Source organism: Furipterus horrens, unplaced genomic scaffold, assembly GCF_987537825.1.
Source record: "Furipterus horrens unplaced genomic scaffold, mFurHor1.1.pri manual_scaffold_2, whole genome shotgun sequence".
Lineage (NCBI taxonomy): Eukaryota > Metazoa > Chordata > Mammalia > Chiroptera > Furipteridae > Furipterus > Furipterus horrens.
The window spans coordinates 45,597,974-45,616,005 of record NW_028327172.1 but is presented as its reverse complement, the minus strand read 5'-3'; the positions used below and the strand labels follow the sequence as shown (position 1 = coordinate 45,616,005).

At 47.7% G+C, this 18,032-nt stretch overlaps 1 protein-coding gene across 2 annotated transcripts in view; it reads left to right on the top strand.

Moving 5' to 3' along the window:
• Window positions 1–17,629, top strand: part of FAM168A (family with sequence similarity 168 member A) — a 175,540-nt gene extending 157,911 nt beyond the window's left edge. Inside the window, exons 4-9 of one of the 2 annotated variants that reach the window (XM_090265244.1) lie at window positions 1,660–1,686; window positions 6,890–7,015; window positions 12,849–12,991; window positions 14,483–14,657; window positions 16,015–16,145; window positions 17,004–17,629. In XM_090265244.1, coding sequence (XP_090121370.1) covers window positions 1,660–1,686; window positions 6,890–7,015; window positions 12,849–12,991; window positions 14,483–14,657; window positions 16,015–16,127 — 584 coding nt within the window. In that variant the 3' untranslated portion in view covers window positions 16,128–16,145; window positions 17,004–17,629. The remainder of the gene's footprint in view (window positions 1–1,659; window positions 1,687–6,889; window positions 7,016–12,848; window positions 12,992–14,482; window positions 14,658–16,014; window positions 16,146–17,003) is intronic. The other variant, XM_090265237.1, reaches the window with a different exon arrangement.
• The last annotated feature ends 403 nt before the right edge of the window (window positions 17,630–18,032 follow it).

Sequence of the window (18,032 nt, the reverse complement as noted above, 5' to 3'; positions counted from 1 at the left end):
GTGGAAAGGGAAGGGAGAACAGACAGGAGGCTGAGACTGGGGGGTTGGGGCGGGGAGCAGAGATTGGAAAGCTCCTGACATGTATAAAATACTGATTAAGCTTCAGTTTTAAAACAAACTTCATATTTCCCTCATCAAACATTATTTTCTTCAATTTTGTATTTTGAAAAGTCAACATATTTCTAAGCTATGACTAAACCAACCCAGCTCAGAAATGCACAAAATCCATTAGAGAGGGTGGTATTAGCTCATTGTGTCAGAAAGCCCCAAACTGGGAGTTGGAAGACCAGGGTTATAGAGCACACACACCTGATCTGTTTCATATATTGGGAGGGTGGCCTCTGCATTCAACAGGTCTCTGGGCTGCAGTGGGGGAGCTCCTGCTGTAGAGGAACTCTGACTGAGGACAGAGGGAACAAGTAGGTTATTTCTGCTTCCTGCCAGAGCCAGCCATTTATGATGATGCCGAGAGTTGCCTGTGGGATAGAAACCTGCAAAGGATCTAGGCTCTCAGGTTTAAATTTCTCTCAGCTTCTTCACAGAGACCAAGAAGTTGCCTCAGAGAGCTATTGTCAGCAGCTCTGAGAACCCTAATCTGTCATCTGTCCAGGTTACAGGGAAACATTTCATTGTTTCTGAAGGCAATGTAGGTACTTGGAGCTTTTTCCAAAGTTCTTATTGACTTCAGGGTTCTTACTTAAGAATTATCCCACCCTCCCAAGAGGAAGGAGCCAACTGGGCCTTGTTTTCAGAATCTGGAGACCAAAGGATGTGTCATATTAATGGTAATCTGACTTGAAAATGAGAGGAAAGAGTAAGTAGGGTAACTAATATAGGTCAGAATGAAATACTGTCTCAGAAGATATCTGTTTATAAATCGTTTTCATCTCTTGTCTCACTTGATTTCATAGCAGCCTTGTAAAGTACAAATACATTATTCCCATTTGACATATGACGATTCTGGGGAGAGGCAAAGGAAAGGATTTCTGTTTTATAAACACCTGCTGTCTTCCAGGCATTGTGCAAGGCATGTCCCAAACATTAATTTTTACCTTAGTCTTGTGAGTTAGTGCTTCTTGCCTCCAATTTTGCTCAGCAAGGTTAACTTGTCCAAAGTTGCTCAGCTAAAAAGCAGTGGAACTGGGATTCAAACCCAGCCTGTCTGACCCCCACAGCCTGTACTCCTGCTGCACCCACATGCTCCCAGAGGCCTCAGGGAATGAAGTGCCTTTGCATTGGTCCTAGCTCTCTGGGACTTCACAGAGAACTCTTCAGAGGCCACAATGATGATTTTTGTCTCTGAACCTTCGTGTCCTCTAGCACATAGTCATGTGTGAAGTCCCTCTCCAGTACTTGGGAGAATTGAATTTACTCTTCGCATGGGCAAGCAAAGAGCGGGAGCTTGGGCTTGTTCCCGTCCAGGCAGCTTCTGGGTCAGCTGCCTGGAAGGTGCCTCACCTCAATGAAGGGGCTTTTATGGATGGCAAGTCTGTCACTCCCCTCCAGGGTAGAGGCACTTCACACCCTCTGCATTCTCTGTTTCTTGTGTAGCTTGGGGTAAACTGCTAACTTGAGACAAAGTCTGTTTTTGTAACTGCAATGTGTACTACTTTGCACAAATTCTTAGTGGTAATTTCAACTAACATTTCTATCCAACAGAGTTTCAGTTCCTGCATTCAGCTTATGGTAGGAGAGCTATTTTTCCTCATATGTATTATGGCCTATGAATGTGTTATCTCATAACAACGGTAGATCCCCTCCCCTTTCCTCCCCAAATCCCATCCCCTAGGCTTGGGCTCCCCCAGGTGGCTCAGCAGCAGTTCCTAAAGCATGCAGGAACATGTCTGATGGTGCAAAATCATGGGTTGGAGACACACATAAACCGTCCCCTAGGGCAGTAGTGAAGGATCATGGCACTAAAAGGCGTCTCTCCCCTTCCTCACCTCTGGGGTCCTGATCTGACCTAGGTCAGAAACTTTCATCCTGACCTGGCTGCTCAATTCAAACAAATGAACAAAAATTCCTGAGTCAGTATAGCTCCTCTGTTGGCTTTGTGGCAGCCCCTTGGAGGAGTGCCTGGATTATGCCACTAAGAACCCCAAATTAACAGTCTGCCCCAGAATCAGATTCTTTATGTCCATTGGCAGTCTGACATGTTTGAAGACCCGGTTGACTAGAGATACAATCTGTTTCCTTAGCCCAGATCTGGAGCTCTGGATCTTTTTCAGGACATTTTCCTGTATGGAAAGATGTGAGGGCCAAGTGTGCTAAAATGAGTGAGGGACCAGAGCGAGGGTTCTCTGGGCAGTGTGGACTCCAGGCCCAAGGCACCACAGGAACTTCTGGGCACCTGTGAGGGTCCCAGCAGTGTAACTTGACTAGGTCCTTTTTGTCATAGACAGGAAGGGACCATGGGAGGAACTTGTCACTTTCACCACCCTCACCTGGGCTGCTCAGGACAATGTTATTGTAAAATCTCTGCACACCATCTCAACTTCTGCTCTTAAATTATTTGTTGAATATTGAATTTATGTTTGGCGCATCTTTCAGGAGATGAGCTGTAAAAATTTCTCTTTGCCGCTCACTGCTGTGGACTGTGTGGTCTTGGGCAATTTGCTAATGTTTCCAGGCCATAGATAATGTGTTTTATCCAGATGATTTCTGAGGTCCCTTTAAATGCTACCAGCCTGTCCTCTTAAAATTTTTTAAAAATTATTTTTTCTCACCTGAGGACATTTTCCTATTGCTGGGGGCAGGGGGTGGGGAAAGGGAGGGAGAGAGAGAGGGAGAGAGATTGACATTGATGTGAGAGAGAAACATCAATTGGTTGCCTTCTCATATTCACCCCAACTGGGGATCAAACCCGCAACCTGGGCATGTACTCTGACTTGGAATTGAACACGCAACCTTTTGGTCTGTGGGCAACACTAACCAACTGAGCCATACCAGCCAGGGGTAATTTTATTACTTCAGTTGTGCTAGTTGCAGACTTGTTCCTCCTATCCTTTATGGGGAGTCATTTTTTTGTTTGCCATAGGCTGTATGAACTTGGACATAAGACTCCATAAAAAGTGGGAGAAGCTCTCATGCTTCCTCACCCCTCCAGTTACAGCATCCACAGTTCTGTGCCAGGCCCTAAGCTGGCCCTTTGAAGATACAAGACCAGCAAGAGAGGGTCCTTGTTCGACGAGCTCACAGTTTAGTGGGAGAGACAGAGAAGCCAGCTTCTAAGAAGTAAACGGGCTGGGCTAGTGAACCATATGCGGCCTAGGCTGTGGTCAAAGGGTAGGGAAAAGAAGAGACTTAATAATAGAGATAGATGAGTCTTCAGTTCATGATTGATGAATAAATGTTTACCAGGTAGCATTTGGGGAAAGACTGGGCCAGGAAGAGTGAGCATTGTGAGCAAAAATACAGAGATGTGACATTCCTTGGGCATATTCTGGGAGTGATAAACAGTTTGTGTGGCAGTAATACAGGGCTGAAGAGTGAGAACAAGGAGAGGGTCTAGAGAGATCACAAGACTAGATCATGAGGGGCCTTGAGGGCTGCACAGGGAGTTCAGCCTTCAGGCTGTAGGCAGTGGGCAACCATGGAGTGTTTTTAAGATAGGTTTTGTGATTGGGTTTAGGACTTAGAAATATCACTCTGAGCACAGCTTGGAGATGACAGAGGTTTAACAATAAACAGCACAGTGAGGAAACAGTTGCGGTAGTTCAGGCGAGAGATGAGAGCTTAAATTAGAACTGTCCACAGCTGTGAAAATGGAGGAGGCGACAGATACCACGATTAGAAACTGTAAAACTGGGTGACAATTTACTTTTGATCCTCACTTTAATACTATCAAGGGAACAGGAGTGATAACTCTTGCCATTTTGTGAGACAACAAGCAGAAGTTTAGAAAGGTGGTGACTTGCCCAAGTTCTCACAGTTAATCAATAAGTGGCACAGCCCAGGCTAGCACTCAGATTTCCTGACTTACTGCACTGTTCAGGATGATGGTCCCTTGCTGCCTCTCCTCCTTGTAAGTGTGCTTAACAGACTGTTCAAGTGTCAGAGGGGGTGAGGGCGCCGTGTCCGGGGACGTGAACAACCCAGCACCTGGATGTGGGCAGCAGGCTGTGGCTGGGCCCTGGCCCTTCTCTGCCAAGAGTTCTCTGTCTCTTCTTTTAGGTTGAGGAATAACACGTGTGCTATAGTACACATAGTACACCAGTCTCAAATGTACAGCTAGGTAATAGTTGACATATGTGTACACTTGTATTTAACTGTCACCCAGTTCAAAACATAGAAACATTTCTAGGAGCTGGTACCTTTCATGACACCCAGGAGCAGACATACCTGTCAAAGCAACCTCCTCGTTCCCATGCCTCTGAAAGGTTCAGTTGGATTGTCTTCATCCCACAACTGAGCTCTGAACTGCTACCACCAACAGGATGGGCTACTTTAGAATTGTACACGGAGGAGGAAGATCATGTGGTACAACTAACTGATGAAGAAGTCAGGTTGATGGCTGGTAGTCTTTTTTGTTTTAAGTCTTCCTATTTAGTTATTTAAATTAGTAAGTATTCTAATATATAAAGAAATGTAGAAAATACTAAAGTGTGTTTCTTTATAATGAAACCAGAAGATACTTCTTTGGGAACATGTATAGTTTAGTTCACTTGATTACCTGGGAAAGACATAATCCAAGGCCCAGTCGCACTTGCTTCTCTCCTGGCTAACCTGGAATGTTATTTTACTGTGTGTGATGCTGTCTTGTTCACTCTCTGGTTGGCGTGTGGCTGTGTTGCATCCCCAGCTAGACCATAAGTACCTTGTGTGCGGTGACCATGACCCACGTGTGTTCCTGTCCACTGTGGCGCTCCCCTCAGTGCTGAGTGCAGTAGGCCTCAGTCACTGTTTGGTTAATTTTGACTTACTTATTTTGTTGCACTTCAGGCTAATGCCAGACTTTTGGCTTATGATGAAAATTATGGTAAAGTATGCACCACTTGGGGAAACAGCTGGACTGGGACTGGACCTCCAAATTCTCCAAATTCTCTGCAGCCAAATTCAGGCCTCCTGCGAGTCCCTGTGGGGTCTTGAGGGCATGGATTTGCTCTGTCTTACTTACCAGAGCTACATGTTTCACTTTTTAGGGAGTTGTTTCAGGTGGGCAGGGCTGTCCAGCCACATGGAGTGGCAGGTTCTAAATTTGGAGACAGCTTGATAAGATTTTTCAACACTAATTGGATCCTTTATTAATCCCCAGGCCCTACTCACCCCACCCCCAATCCCAGAAAATGAAACCCAGGATAATTGTTTAAAACTGACTGCCCTCGTCCTACGTTGTCTGCACAGCCATGTCTTGGTGTCCAGCCAAGGCGTGGACTCTGCATGGAATCCTGCTGGGTCTCCATTCTTTCTGCCAGAATTCTCCTTTTAGTGTCACTTCCCTGCCCATGATTTTCTTCTCATTTCTCAGCACCTGCTGTATGTATTGCGGGCCATTAATGCGAGCACAGAGTCAGCCCACAGCAGCTACATCCCTAGCCTTGGACCAGCAAAAACAGCAGTCCTTAACTTCCTTCACTGCGTGCAGTACCTTCATGATTGAAGGAACCAGAGGCATCACCTGTTACTGGGGCAGGCAGAGGGTTATGGGCTCTCTCTGGAAGTGGACTATCCTTATCCTGGTGGAATTAGAGTATATAGGTACACTGTCTTCTCATAACATCCTGTCTTACTGTAGCCCCTCATTAAAATGTTTCAAGTGTATTTAATTGATGCCAGTGCAGCCCCACCGCCTCCTAATATACTTAAAAACACCCCATATCCACGACTCCCAAGATCTTATTTGAATGGAAAAGATACTGTTAAAAAGTCTTTTTCCCCCCTAAGTAGCAATTTGGGTCAAGAATGTTTCTCCTCTAGTGTTTGAAAGTATATCATGGGAAATATCTAAAATGTTAGGCATTTCCCCCCTTTGAAACCCTATTTCCTCTCTCCTTCCCCACAGGATACCATGAAGGTAAGTTTTTTTGAGTTATTCCCCACTTCTAGAACATATGAAGCATCATCCTTCAAATGTTCAAGCTGAGCTTGAGTCAGAATGGGAATTCTTTGTAGGTTTCTTTCAAACTGGGCCTCATCTCTATATTTCACACCTACCTCAAGTTTGACATTTACTTTCTTAATGGCCCAAAAGATCATCTCTAATTCATGAAGAGATATCTCCAAGTGAGGGAGGCACCAGTGCACCTCAGCAGGAGGTGTAAAGGGTGTGCAAGAGGTTTGTCTGTCTGGCCCCAGTTGGGTATACAGAAGGAACTAGCAGGGAGTGCCCATCCCCCTGGCCAGTATGGGACTTCTGAGCTGCCAAAGCTCAGTCCCTTTAGAACAGGTGACAAGTCCAGGAAGGTTTGTGTCATGTGGTAATTATTTTGGGGTCTGTCTTTGAAAGCTACTTATTAAATATACCTGCAGATGAGATTTCAGGCATGAGAAAAGATTACTCAATATACAGTCAATATACAGTCAAAGGCTCCAAGTTGCTACACATTCATGAGAAAACAGCTAAGGACCAGTCCAGAGCCTTAGACCAGAATGTCACACAGTAGGAGGCAGTATTCATAGGCATCTCTGTGGTTTCAGTAGCGGGCAGAAAACTCTGGCTATCCTAGTTTAGTGTAAGCTCAGACTTCCTAGGTTTCAGATCGTCTGGAAGCACACGTCAGCACTCCTCTCTCCCGCCCACCTAGTAGGAAGGCCGAACCATCCCGTGAGTCTGAACAGGACCCCTTGCGTTACGTGTTTTCATCCAGCCAAAGACCCTTGCTTTGTGTCTGTGATTGGTGTTGCCCACTTCTTATTTCTGCCTAATGCCATTCTTGTGTCTTCCCTTAAGCAACTCTGCTGATGAAACAGGCCTGGCCACAGAACTCGTCTTCCTGTGGCACTGAAGGCACCTTCCACCTCCCAGTGGACACCGGGACCGAGAACCGAACTTACCAAGCATCCTCTGCGGCTTTCAGTAAATACAGCCTGTCTCCTCCTTTCCTTGTTCCCCTTGGTTGAGACTGTTATGTCTCTTAGGAAGAAACGAAAGGGAATTTTAAAAGTGACATAAGACTATTTTAAGAGATTCTTTCACGCACCCCCAAAACTAGCCCTCCTCATACAGGAAAGGTCATCCTCTTTGATTATGCAACCAGCTTTGGAGAGACACAAAGCAGTGAGGGCGAGAGACGGGGGTGCTCACCTGGCCAACAAGTTTGATGAGGGAAGGACTGTTAATACATTTCAAGGGAAAGGACAGAGGGAACATGAGAACACCTGCCTGTGGACCTTTAGACAGAGAAGGCTCTTCCAGCTAGCACAAGGTTTCTCCGCCTTGGTGCTGTGGACATCTGGATTGGGTCATTCTTTGTTGTGGGGAGCTGTCCCGTGCACTGGAAGATGCTTCGCAGCATCCCTGGCCTGTACGCACTGGATGCCAGCAGCAAACCCTCATTATGGCAATCAAAAATGTCTCTAAATATGGCTGAATACCCTCTGGGAGGCCACAGTGCCCCCTGCATGAGGAATAATGCCCTTGTGGAAGCTGCACAGGGGAGTAGCGTAGGTACCTGGAGTCTCCAGGGAGGACAGAAACCATCTGGCCAGTCACACTGGTCACACTCATCTGGAGGCTCAGTGAGATGACTGATGGTTTGGCCTTCACATCTTATTTTTAACACAAAATGGTTCCAGTGGGTAAAATGAGGACCAAAGTTTAGAAATTCCTGAGTGGCATTTTGACTCTGTGAGTGGAAACTTTGCACCTTAGTGGCGCTATCCGAAAGAGGAATGGCCGGCTTCGGATGTGGTGAGCGCCTGTCTCTAAGGTTGTTCCAGCGGCGGGCTGAACGGGACCTGGGTGGGATGTTGCAGACTAGCCCCACAGTATGTGATTGAGTGGGCTATTAATCTATGAAGTAAGTAGATCAGAAGAATACATGGCATTTTTTTCCTTCAGAATGCCCACTGTGATTTTCTTCTTAGTTAGCATTGCTCCTAGGTGTCAACATCACCTTATGTTTATATATAACATAACTCTCACCTTTTGGAGAATATGCTTTCATAATCACCCTCTCATTTAATCTACACTGTGGTCCTACTACTTGGGTAGATTTTTATTTCACTTTGAAAGGTCATACACCTTTCAAATACACCATCCAACTAGTAAGCAGTGCAGCTTGCAAAAGACATCACCCAGGTTAAGCTGCCATTACTCTCTTTTTTCATAAGAGTAATTGTACTCTTTAAGAGAGGGATGGCAGCAGTGGGAAGTATTTCCAGATACCCATGGCATTATATATGTAAGTGGGCATATACATATATCTACACTTATGGATGTAGATGGTTATGGGCATATCTGCTGTAGTGCAGCAGAAAGAGGCCTGGAGTGGAAGACTAAAAGAGTTGGATTCTAGATTCGGTTGTGTGTAACCTTGGACCTTGGATTTTCCAATATAAGGTCATCTCTTAAGGTTCTCTCCAGCTATTAAACTCCTGATTCTGCCCTGACCAGTAGTTGGCCCACTAGCCTTTGCTCACTTCCGCAGAGGCAACCTTTTCTACAGTGAGAAACTGAGTATTAGAAGGCCTTGCCCTCCGCGTTGAAATCCTCCTGCCTTCCCATTGAAATGTCCAGTAGCTGTATCCTGCTGCCCTCTCACAGGTTATCATAGTCCACTCTCTTTTAAGCAAGTAGGGTATCAACCTATGCAATTTTAAATAGAGGGGGGATTGACTGACCCATACCCATCACGGTTCCTCCTAGCACATAGATTTTGTGACTTATAATGCCACAGAAAATTCAGGGCACTTTGACAGATTCAGTTAAATTTCCCCAACACTTGCTAAGCCTGTTTGTAATTAGGTCTCCCTCCTACTTATTCAGCACTCCCTTGTTCAGCTACTAACAAGGAGACTTGAGGGTCAAGGCAAGAATCAGACAGAGCTTTGTCTAAAAGGCATCCTTGATGTGAGGATCAGTGCCTTTGAGGGTGTAAGGGCTCTGCAACTGAAAAAGATTTATGGCAATGCAGAAGGACTGAAGAGAGGACTGAAAAGGTTCTGCCTTGCTGATGTACATGCTCCTTTTATGATCCCATGTGATGGAGCCTAATATTGCAGTTAGGAATCTGAGAGAAAGAAAAGAGAATTACAAGCAAATCCTCTTTTAAGGCAAAGCTGGGACTTCAAGTGATCATATTCCTTATTTCTGTCACGATACCGCCTTTAGTGAAATGGTGACACAAAGGCTCATATACCAAATGCCCAAGATTGGACTACAGAGACCTATAGCTCAGAAAGGAGTTCTGCCCAGGGCATGGTAAGACCTGAACTCTGGGCCCAGCTCTGCACTGATTTGCTGTGCAATTTTGGGGAAGTCTCTGCCCCTCTGGGCTCCAGGTTCTTCATCTGAAACAGAGAGCATTGAATTCAAGTTTGTAATGTCCTTAAGGCATAACATTCCGAAGACATAACTCTGTGGCCCTCAGACTTAGGTAGAGCTCCTTTAAGGAGAGTCAGGCTTCCCATGAGTAAGCTGACTGTTCATTTGAGCAAAATGCATGAGATTTTTTGCATCAAACCCAATACCTTCTTTTACTTAGATGCACAAAGTAATGACCTTGAAGGTACCCCAGGCTATAGCCCAGGGGATTTTCCAGTTCATTTCCTCAAGGGTATGAACAGGACCACCAGTCAGTTGTGGAAAGTCCTCTGCAATGACTTCCTCATAAAGGTCTAAATGAAATACTCAGAAGGTCAGCATTAGAAAGGTCCCTCTGATATTCTCTAATGTAAATGAGGGTATTTCTTGAAAAAAGAATTGATCTGACTCATGCCAATGGGGGCCCCCCCAGGACAGTTTCTGCAGCCTTCTGACACAGATGGTAACCTTGAGAATCACTGTAGCTGGAGGAAGGAGCACTGAGTCCTGAGTCCTTGCGAGCAGTCGCTCGCTCTCTCAGCATCTGTTCATAGCATCTGTGAGGCATGATCTCTGAGACCTCTTCTAGCTCTGCATGCTGCTTCTCCCTGCTCAGGCTGTCTGGACAAACAGGCAAGGCCTTCTGCAGCATCATCAGTTTGGCTGCCAGGGATGTTTTGGCTACTGATTTGTATTCTGAGTATGTGTGTGTCTTCATTTCATAACATGAAAAAAGGGAAACAGGCTCAGACAAGGTTATTCTTAGATGTGGAAACCAAATTCTACTGCAGTCTCTTGGAGCCTTTTCATTTTTGTCAGAGGGATGATCTCAACACTTTGTAGGACGGTTGTCCTTGTGGAGTAGAAGGAGACGTGTGGGTTTCCCCAAGGGATCAGAATTCCAGAGCACGGTCTCCGGAGCATAAAGGAGAGTCACCAGCATTGTTGGCTTGTTAACTTGAAAGAATGATGAAATGGTGGCATTTTAGATCGTGAAATTTTAGAATCTTAGAATCCAAGAGTCTGTGTTACAAGTTGGATCATGCCATGAAAGTCGTAGTTTACCCTCCTGCCTACTGTAGTCCTTCCGCCTGGTCTCTGCTTGGACACCCCCAGGACAAGAAGCTCACACTCTCGATACAGAGAAAAAGGATAAAAACTAACCGTTATGAAGGGCTTTGCACTTATTAATGTATTCATCACAGTAACCCTACAAAGTAGGTAACTGTTTTTACACCCTGCTCCCATTTTACAGGTGAGGAAACTGATATCTTCTACAGTTGTTAAGTAGCGGGACTGGAGTTTGGGCCCAGGTAGTCAGGCTGGCTCTGGGTTACTCATAACCGTACTCAGTGCTGGGCAGCCTCCAGAGACAGGCATCTTAGGGTTTGGGGGTGTCCTGCCCTCCTGTAGAGGAGAGATGCTTTCCTCTCCGGCAGGACTCCTCATACCTTGTTTTATCCTTTTAAATCATGAGTCAGCAAGTTAGTAAATATTTTAGGCTTTTCAGGCCATATGGTCTCTGCTACAACTACCGTTGTAGGCAGGAAAGCAGCCATAGTCAATGTGTAAGTGAGCGGGCATGGCTGTGTTACTGTAAAACTTTATTTACCAAAACAGGCTATGGTTACCAAAAACCGTTATTTGCCTAGTTTAGATGCTAATGGTATGAATAAAAGATTCTGTGGTAAAATTAATTGGGAATAGTCTCCTGCGTGTCCCTATCTTAGATATTCATATATGGTTCATCCTCTCATTTTAAAACTTCTCAGGGTCATGGAATAAAAAACAAACCAACCCATTTATCTCTCTTACATTGCTGCTGCTTTCTTCCTTTTTTTCTTTTTTTTTGTAAAACAATGATTAAGATCCCTCTGTGTCCCTTGCATACTCTTTGGGACATGTTCAACCCCCTTTGTTGTGCAGATAAGTATGCTGCATCTCTAAGGTGAAGTAACCCTCAGATGGCTCCCTCTAGATGTCTGCAAACCTAGGCTCCCTGTGTCCCCCCAGCTTCTGCTTCTCATCCTGTTACCACCTCTTGTGATTGGCTCCATAGCCTAGAAGCGGAGAAACCTGCTGCAGACTGCTTGCCCGCATAGCCCCTGCCAGCTCGTGTCTGCTTCTTATCAGTGCTCCCTTCTCTTGGATGTGTCCTTCCCGCCCCGTCTTCATTGCTGCTATTTCCCAAGTGAACTGGACCACAAAGTTGGTTTCTCACGGAACAAACTGTGGATCTCTAGGTGGAAAGAGAATTCCAGGGAGGGAAAAGGACATGTTTTGTGGTGCCTAAACTGCAGCTCCCATGTCCTGCCAACTCACTGGGGACATGGGGGCACCAAGGCAGAGCTGTGATGTGGACTAAGAGAGATTTGTGACAGTATGGCGCCGTCCCTTCAACTCAGAAAGGAGGAGAAGTTTCCTATAAAAGACTTGCCCTTGCTAAGACCCAGGGTCCCCTTATATAGGTCCTTGAGTTCTGTCAGTCATTCATTTTGCGATTTTTGTACCTGTGTGATGGCATGTCTCAATATTTTCCTGTGAACGTAGACTCAGATTCTCTTTTCCCAAAGATTGAAAAGCAGTGCAGTTTGTTTGAGTGACCGATTGTGAGTTTCTTGGGGCCTGACTTCTCAGCCTCACCCCCAGCCCTTGTCTACCCTGCTGAGTTACCCCCGTGGCCTGGGCTCGAACTTGATGTGAACCTTTGTGACCCCTGACTTCAGGCCCTCAGGCAGAGGTGGCCCTGCCCCAAGCCCCAGGAGGAGAGGAAGAGGCAGCTCTACAGAGCAGAGTTTTTCAGTATCTCTGAAGTTGAGGAGCCCTGAATGGTGTTTAATATGGAGTTTTCACCTTAAAACTTGGCAGGGAGGAAGGGGAATATGGTGGAGGGAGAGAGATACATGGGGGGAAAACAGAGTAAGGGGAAAAGCAAGACAGAAGGACAGAAACAGCAGCAAAAGATACCCTGAGTACTTAGGAGAAAAAGCAGCAAGATAGTGCAATAAAGAGCAAGCAGGTTGAGGGTCTCCCATCTGTGTGCACCTGCCCCTCACGGCATGTAGCTCAGAATCCGAGACTGTTGGAGCTACAAGGTCCCTTAGGAGATCATTTGATTCCATCTGTAGTTTTATAGATGAGAGCCCTGAGACCCAGAGAAATAAAAGATGCCAGAATCACGCATGCAGCCCTGTGTACCAGGACTGAGGGAGCTGCCTTGGGACCAGGGCTCTCTGGGTGGAGCCCTGTTCTCTGTCTGTTCTCATCTGTGTTTCCAGCCTGGATTCACCCCATTCTTGTCTGGGGAGTCGTGACTGGGACCTGCTACCTTCAGCAATGCTATTCTGCCAACTAATTGGAAGTCTCTTTTATTGTCTTGGTACAGGATATACTGCAGGGACACCATACAAGGTCCCACCGACCCAGAGTAATACTGCTCCGCCCCCCTACTCCCCATCACCCAACCCCTATCAGACGGCCATGTATCCCATCAGAAGTGCCTACCCCCAGCAGAATCTGTATGCCCAGGTATGTACATGTGGAAGCCTGGGCCCACCTCCTCTGCAGGTAAAGGAGCCACCAACCTAGGTGGGTGGGTGCGGGTAAGAAAGAGAAGAAGAGTGTGTCGCTGAAACATGTCTCTGCAAGTCTGTACACTCTGTCCCTCCACCTCAGCCCCTGGGGCTAGAGTGGGGGGCAGAGGTGACACAAAGTCACCAAGGTCAATGGAGCCCAGAATGCCAGAGGGACAAGGGCCCTAGGGGATCATCTAGCTCAACTTCTTTTCATACAAGTGGGGAATCTGAGACCCAGAGAGGGGGGTGACTTGTCCAGGGTCACACAGGGAGCTATTGGTTGAGTTCCGAAGAGACCCCTTATATCTTGGGCAACTACCCTTCCTTGATAAAGTCTGAGTGGGGAGGAGGTAAGTGCTCAGGCTCTGCCACCAGTTCCATGTATGACCTTGGGCACGTTATTCTCTCTCTCTCTCTCTCTTTCTCTCTCTCTCTCTCTCTCTCTCTCTCTCTCTCTCTCTCCCCCCCCCCCCCCCCTTAGTGCCCTCTTCTGGGCTCCTTCAACTATGAGGCTTTAACATACTCATGGCACATTTTGCTGGAGTGACATTTGTACATGAGGTTTTAGTAGTAAGGAGAACACTTTAAATTTTTAAAAATAGCTATGCCGTAGAGTAGAATGAAAAACCTTTTAAGGAAGATAAGCTTGAGATAAATTTTTCTTGTTCACGGTCGGCTGCTTTGCACTATGCTTTCAGATCTCAGATTACCCACCACATTCTGAAGCTCTTGTCATTTAGTAGGAACATTTGAGAAGCTGTGGGTTAAGATGATCCAGGGACCCCTGTCTATTCCCAAGGGCCAGCAGGACTGTCGCTGTGATAGCAGGAAGCAGCCCTGTGATCCAGGCAGTAGGAAGTCACCTCAGACCATTGTTTCTGTCCTCAGCCTTTTTTCTTCTAAAGGGAAATAGTAGTAAGAGGCATCTAGGGACAGGCTCTGCATTTAGGACATTTCCCAACATGTACAACAGCAGCGTTCGCACAGTGCGACACACCCGCTAGTTCTCCCTCACACGTGCACACCAGCCGTGACCACATCCTCTTCACTCACTGATTGTGGTATTGCCTTTACCTTTAGGAAGCTTATAGAGTACGTTGCGATAAAGTACAAACATTTTAAAAATGCTAAAGTCAGTGTTAAGGGGGTAGAGCTATTACCCCCTTGGATCATCCTAGCATCCCCGGGAACCAGGCAGAACAGGGCTGGAGCCTTATTTTTCAGACCAGAAGCTGAGCCCCACACTGAATTGTCCACTTCCTCATAGCAAGACAGAAGGGGAGCCCCACCTGGGGCCCATACCCGGTGTCCCTGGCCTGGACAGTGTTTCTCTGGCCCCATCTATTAGGGTCTGGGAAGAATAGGTTCCCCCACTCCTCTCCTCCTCTCCACATCTCACCTACCTCTTCAAAAGCCTATGTGACCTCAGTCTCTTTCCACCCAGGGAGCCTACTACACACAGCCAGTGTATGCTGCCCAGCCCCACGTCATCCACCACACCACGGTTGTCCAGCCCAACAGCATTCCCTCCGCCATCTACCCGGCACCTGTAGCTGCCCCCAGGACAAACGGCGTGGCCATGGGCATGGTGGCTGGCACTACCATGGCGATGTCAGCAGGTAAGGGCCACCTTCGTGTCAACGTCCATCCATCCCCCTCTCCCAGGAACTCATGGCTTAGTGGCAAACAATCATGGAATTGACTGTAGCATGGCAGGAGAAAATCCTGTACCGGGGACTCTGGGAACCAGAGGAAGGATCCTCTAAATCTGTCCGCAGTGATGAGGAAGATTTCACCAAGGAGGCTTATTGAACTAGACCTTAAAGGGTGAACAGAGGCTAACCAGAGAAATGAGAGAGAGAAGGGCAGTGCCAGCAAAAGAACAGGAGGATGGCCTGTTCACAGAATGGAAATGGTCCAAGGCACTTAGAAAGGGGTATGAGTTTGGAAGGGTGGCTGGAGCAGTCAGCAGCGATCAAGTGGGGAAGAGAATACCTTTAGCTGACAGGGAGCTAGCAAAGGGATTTAGGCAGAGGAGAGGTGGGGCTTGCTTTAAACATTCTCTCTGGTCGCAGATAGGGGCAGAACCAGACGAGAGGCTGGAAGCACGTAGGTCTAAGGGAGGCTGTCGTTTAGAGGGGAGATGAGGACGCTAGGACTCTGATAGCAGCAGGGGTTCTAGAAAGGAGGGTGTGGGGCAATGTTCCTTAGGCGGCAGGAGCTTAAGGACCTGTCCAGTAATTAAGTGTAAGGAGTGGGAGAAGCAGGAGTTCAGAAGGACCCTTCTGTATTTCTGACTTACTCTGGAAATTAGACCAATGCCCTGCCCCTCAGGAACGTTGAGGGTAGAGGTGGGAGAGATGCCAGAGGAAGAGCAGGTTTAGGGAAGTCTGGATGATTTTATTTTCCAAAGAGCGTGAGAAGACAAGAAGGCAGTGAATGATTTTTAGAGTCCCAACTTCTAAAGAATCAGCTGGGTCACCTTCTGAGGGTTCGAGTGGGCTGGAGTTGGGTGTTTAGGGTTTTATCCTGCCCCTAACCTAAGGGTTGTTGAGGCCTCTCATTTCCCAGATCCAGTCAGCTTGGTACCAGCCTTTCATTCAGGTCCTGGGTACCAGTTACCAATAGATCAGACCAGAGCCTTGCCGTTAGGGACAACTAGGTTAGTAGGAAGCACAGCCACATAAATCAACTTACCCCTCAGTATGATGGTCCTGCTGTGAGAGCAGCAAGCAAAGAAGAGTGAAAGAAGGCCACTGTAGTAGCGTGATTGGCTCTGTCCTGGAGCATTAGGAAAGCTTTCTCAAAGGAGATGAGCCCTGGCAAGGTGGGGAGGGCAGGTGGCAGTTCAGGAGCTGGCTAGGGGGTAGGGGCCCAGGCGGGAGCAGCTGTGGCAAAGACCGTGGCTTCATCCTCTTCATCCCAGTTCCCTGGGATAGCCTCTTCAGCTTTGCTCTTCTCTCTCTGGATGCTCAGGGACCCTGCTGACCGCACCCCAGCACACTGCGATTGGGGCACACCCTGTCTCCATGCCAACATACAGGGCCCAGGGGACCCCTGCATACAGCTATGTGCCACCGCACTGGTAAAGCCTGCAGCCCATCCGAGTGAGTGGGGCCCGGGGCGGGAAGGGAGGAGGGTGACTAAACACTGGATCTGCTTCATCATCCCTGGCTAGATCTGAAGCACAGGTGTCGGTGGGGCAGGGGACAGTTACCAGTTGCTTTCATGCTTAAGTTCAGTAATATCACTCTTAATAATAGCTGTCACTTCACAGATATTCTAGGTACTTTACATGGTATCTCATAATTCTTTTTTTTTTTTTTTTTAAGATTTTATTTTTAGAGAGAGGGGAAGTGGGGGAGAAAGAGAGGGAGAGAAACATCCATGTGTGGTTGCCTCTTGCGCCCCCAGCTGGGGACCTGGCCTGCAACCTAGGCATGTGCCCTGACTGGGAATCAAACTGGTGACCCTTTGGTTCGCAGGCTGGCACTCAGTTCACTGAGCCGCAGCAGCCAGGGCAGGTATCTCATAATTCTTACAGTAGCTCTGTGAAATAACCAGTGAACATGAGGCTGGGACTTGAACTCCAGTCCTCTAGTACTAAATTCTATACTTTTTACTGTACGGTCTTCACACTTGTTTTAACTGTGGGCACCATTCTTCAACTGAAGTCTTACCTCAGTCAGATGTTGGCTGTGACTGGGGCCAGGTAGAGACCTCAGGCCGACGCCCTCCACCCGCTTCCTCTCTGCCCTCACAGCTCCTTCGGCAGGGCCAGTGAACCACAGGGTGCCAGGGGTGTCACTGGGGTCCTCTGCCCTGCCTCCTCAGCTCCCCTGCCCTCCGCACGCTGCGCAGCAGGCGGCTCCCCTGAGAGGGCACAGAGGCTTCCACGGGGAGGGGAGGGCTAAGTGGCCTTGGGAATATCACTCTCACTGATGGCTTCCTCCCTCTCCCCCCAGATCTGGAGTCACACATTGTATGCAACTACTCGTCTTACACCGGTGCTGGAGCAGTTCCCTAGCAGCAGCACCTCTATTTGCAAGAAGAGACAACGGAAGTGCAAGGGTCACTTTATGCATCTTTAACGGTTTTGATTTTTATTTTTGGTTTTTGTAAAAGCTGCTTTTTTAATCTCCTGCCTCTCCCCACTTTCCCCCTCTTAGCCGCTGCCCTTCCAGCTCTACCCCTCCTCCTATCTGACCAGGCACTTCCTCTCTGCTCTTCTTTCCTCCCCCTAAGCATCCATTCCCCAGAGATCCCAGTCTAATGGCAAATAGAGTGGGGTTTGTTGCAGTGGTTCAGGTGAAGGCTCCGTTTCCTTTGGAGAGTGTAACAGATGTAGCCCTCGGGTGCAGGGTAGGCGCTCAGAGCTGTTGAGCAGGCTACTTCTTTGGGGGATTGTTTCCTTTTTGATTTTTCTCAAGCAAGATTAGTCTAGGACATTATCATGTCCTGACACAAATGAAATGTCTTCTGAGAACCATCGCAACAGACCAAGAACAAAATCATCTAATTAGGAGTGTTAGTAGCAGCTTAATACCCCAGATGAGAACCTGGGAAAACAAGATTCTTTCTTTAGGAGAACTGGGGGGCGGGGGGGGGGTGGCAATGTGGGAGGGAAGAGGGAAGAGGGCTGCTTGACTGCTGGCTTTGGTTTGCAAGGTCTCTGGCCAGACTGCCAGGGCCCAGACCCTCTCGTTTGCACAGTAATGTAAACTGACCCGGCACTTCCTCAGAAGGCGATTTTGACCTCAGACCTGCCAGGCAGCTGCAGGGTTGTGGGATCCCCGCCTCTCCAAGCCTGGGGAGGCCAGGTGCCCTCTGTAATCCAGACCTTGGCCTCTGAGCCCTCATGGACCCACTCTGATGAGGAGCTGCCTCCTCATTGGAGTGGGAACCTGTGGCATTTCTCTCCCTTCCTTCTACCCTTCCCAGTGCCAGGACTCACCCATCTGTCCTTGGGGCCAACAGGCAGGCCAGGCTCTTGG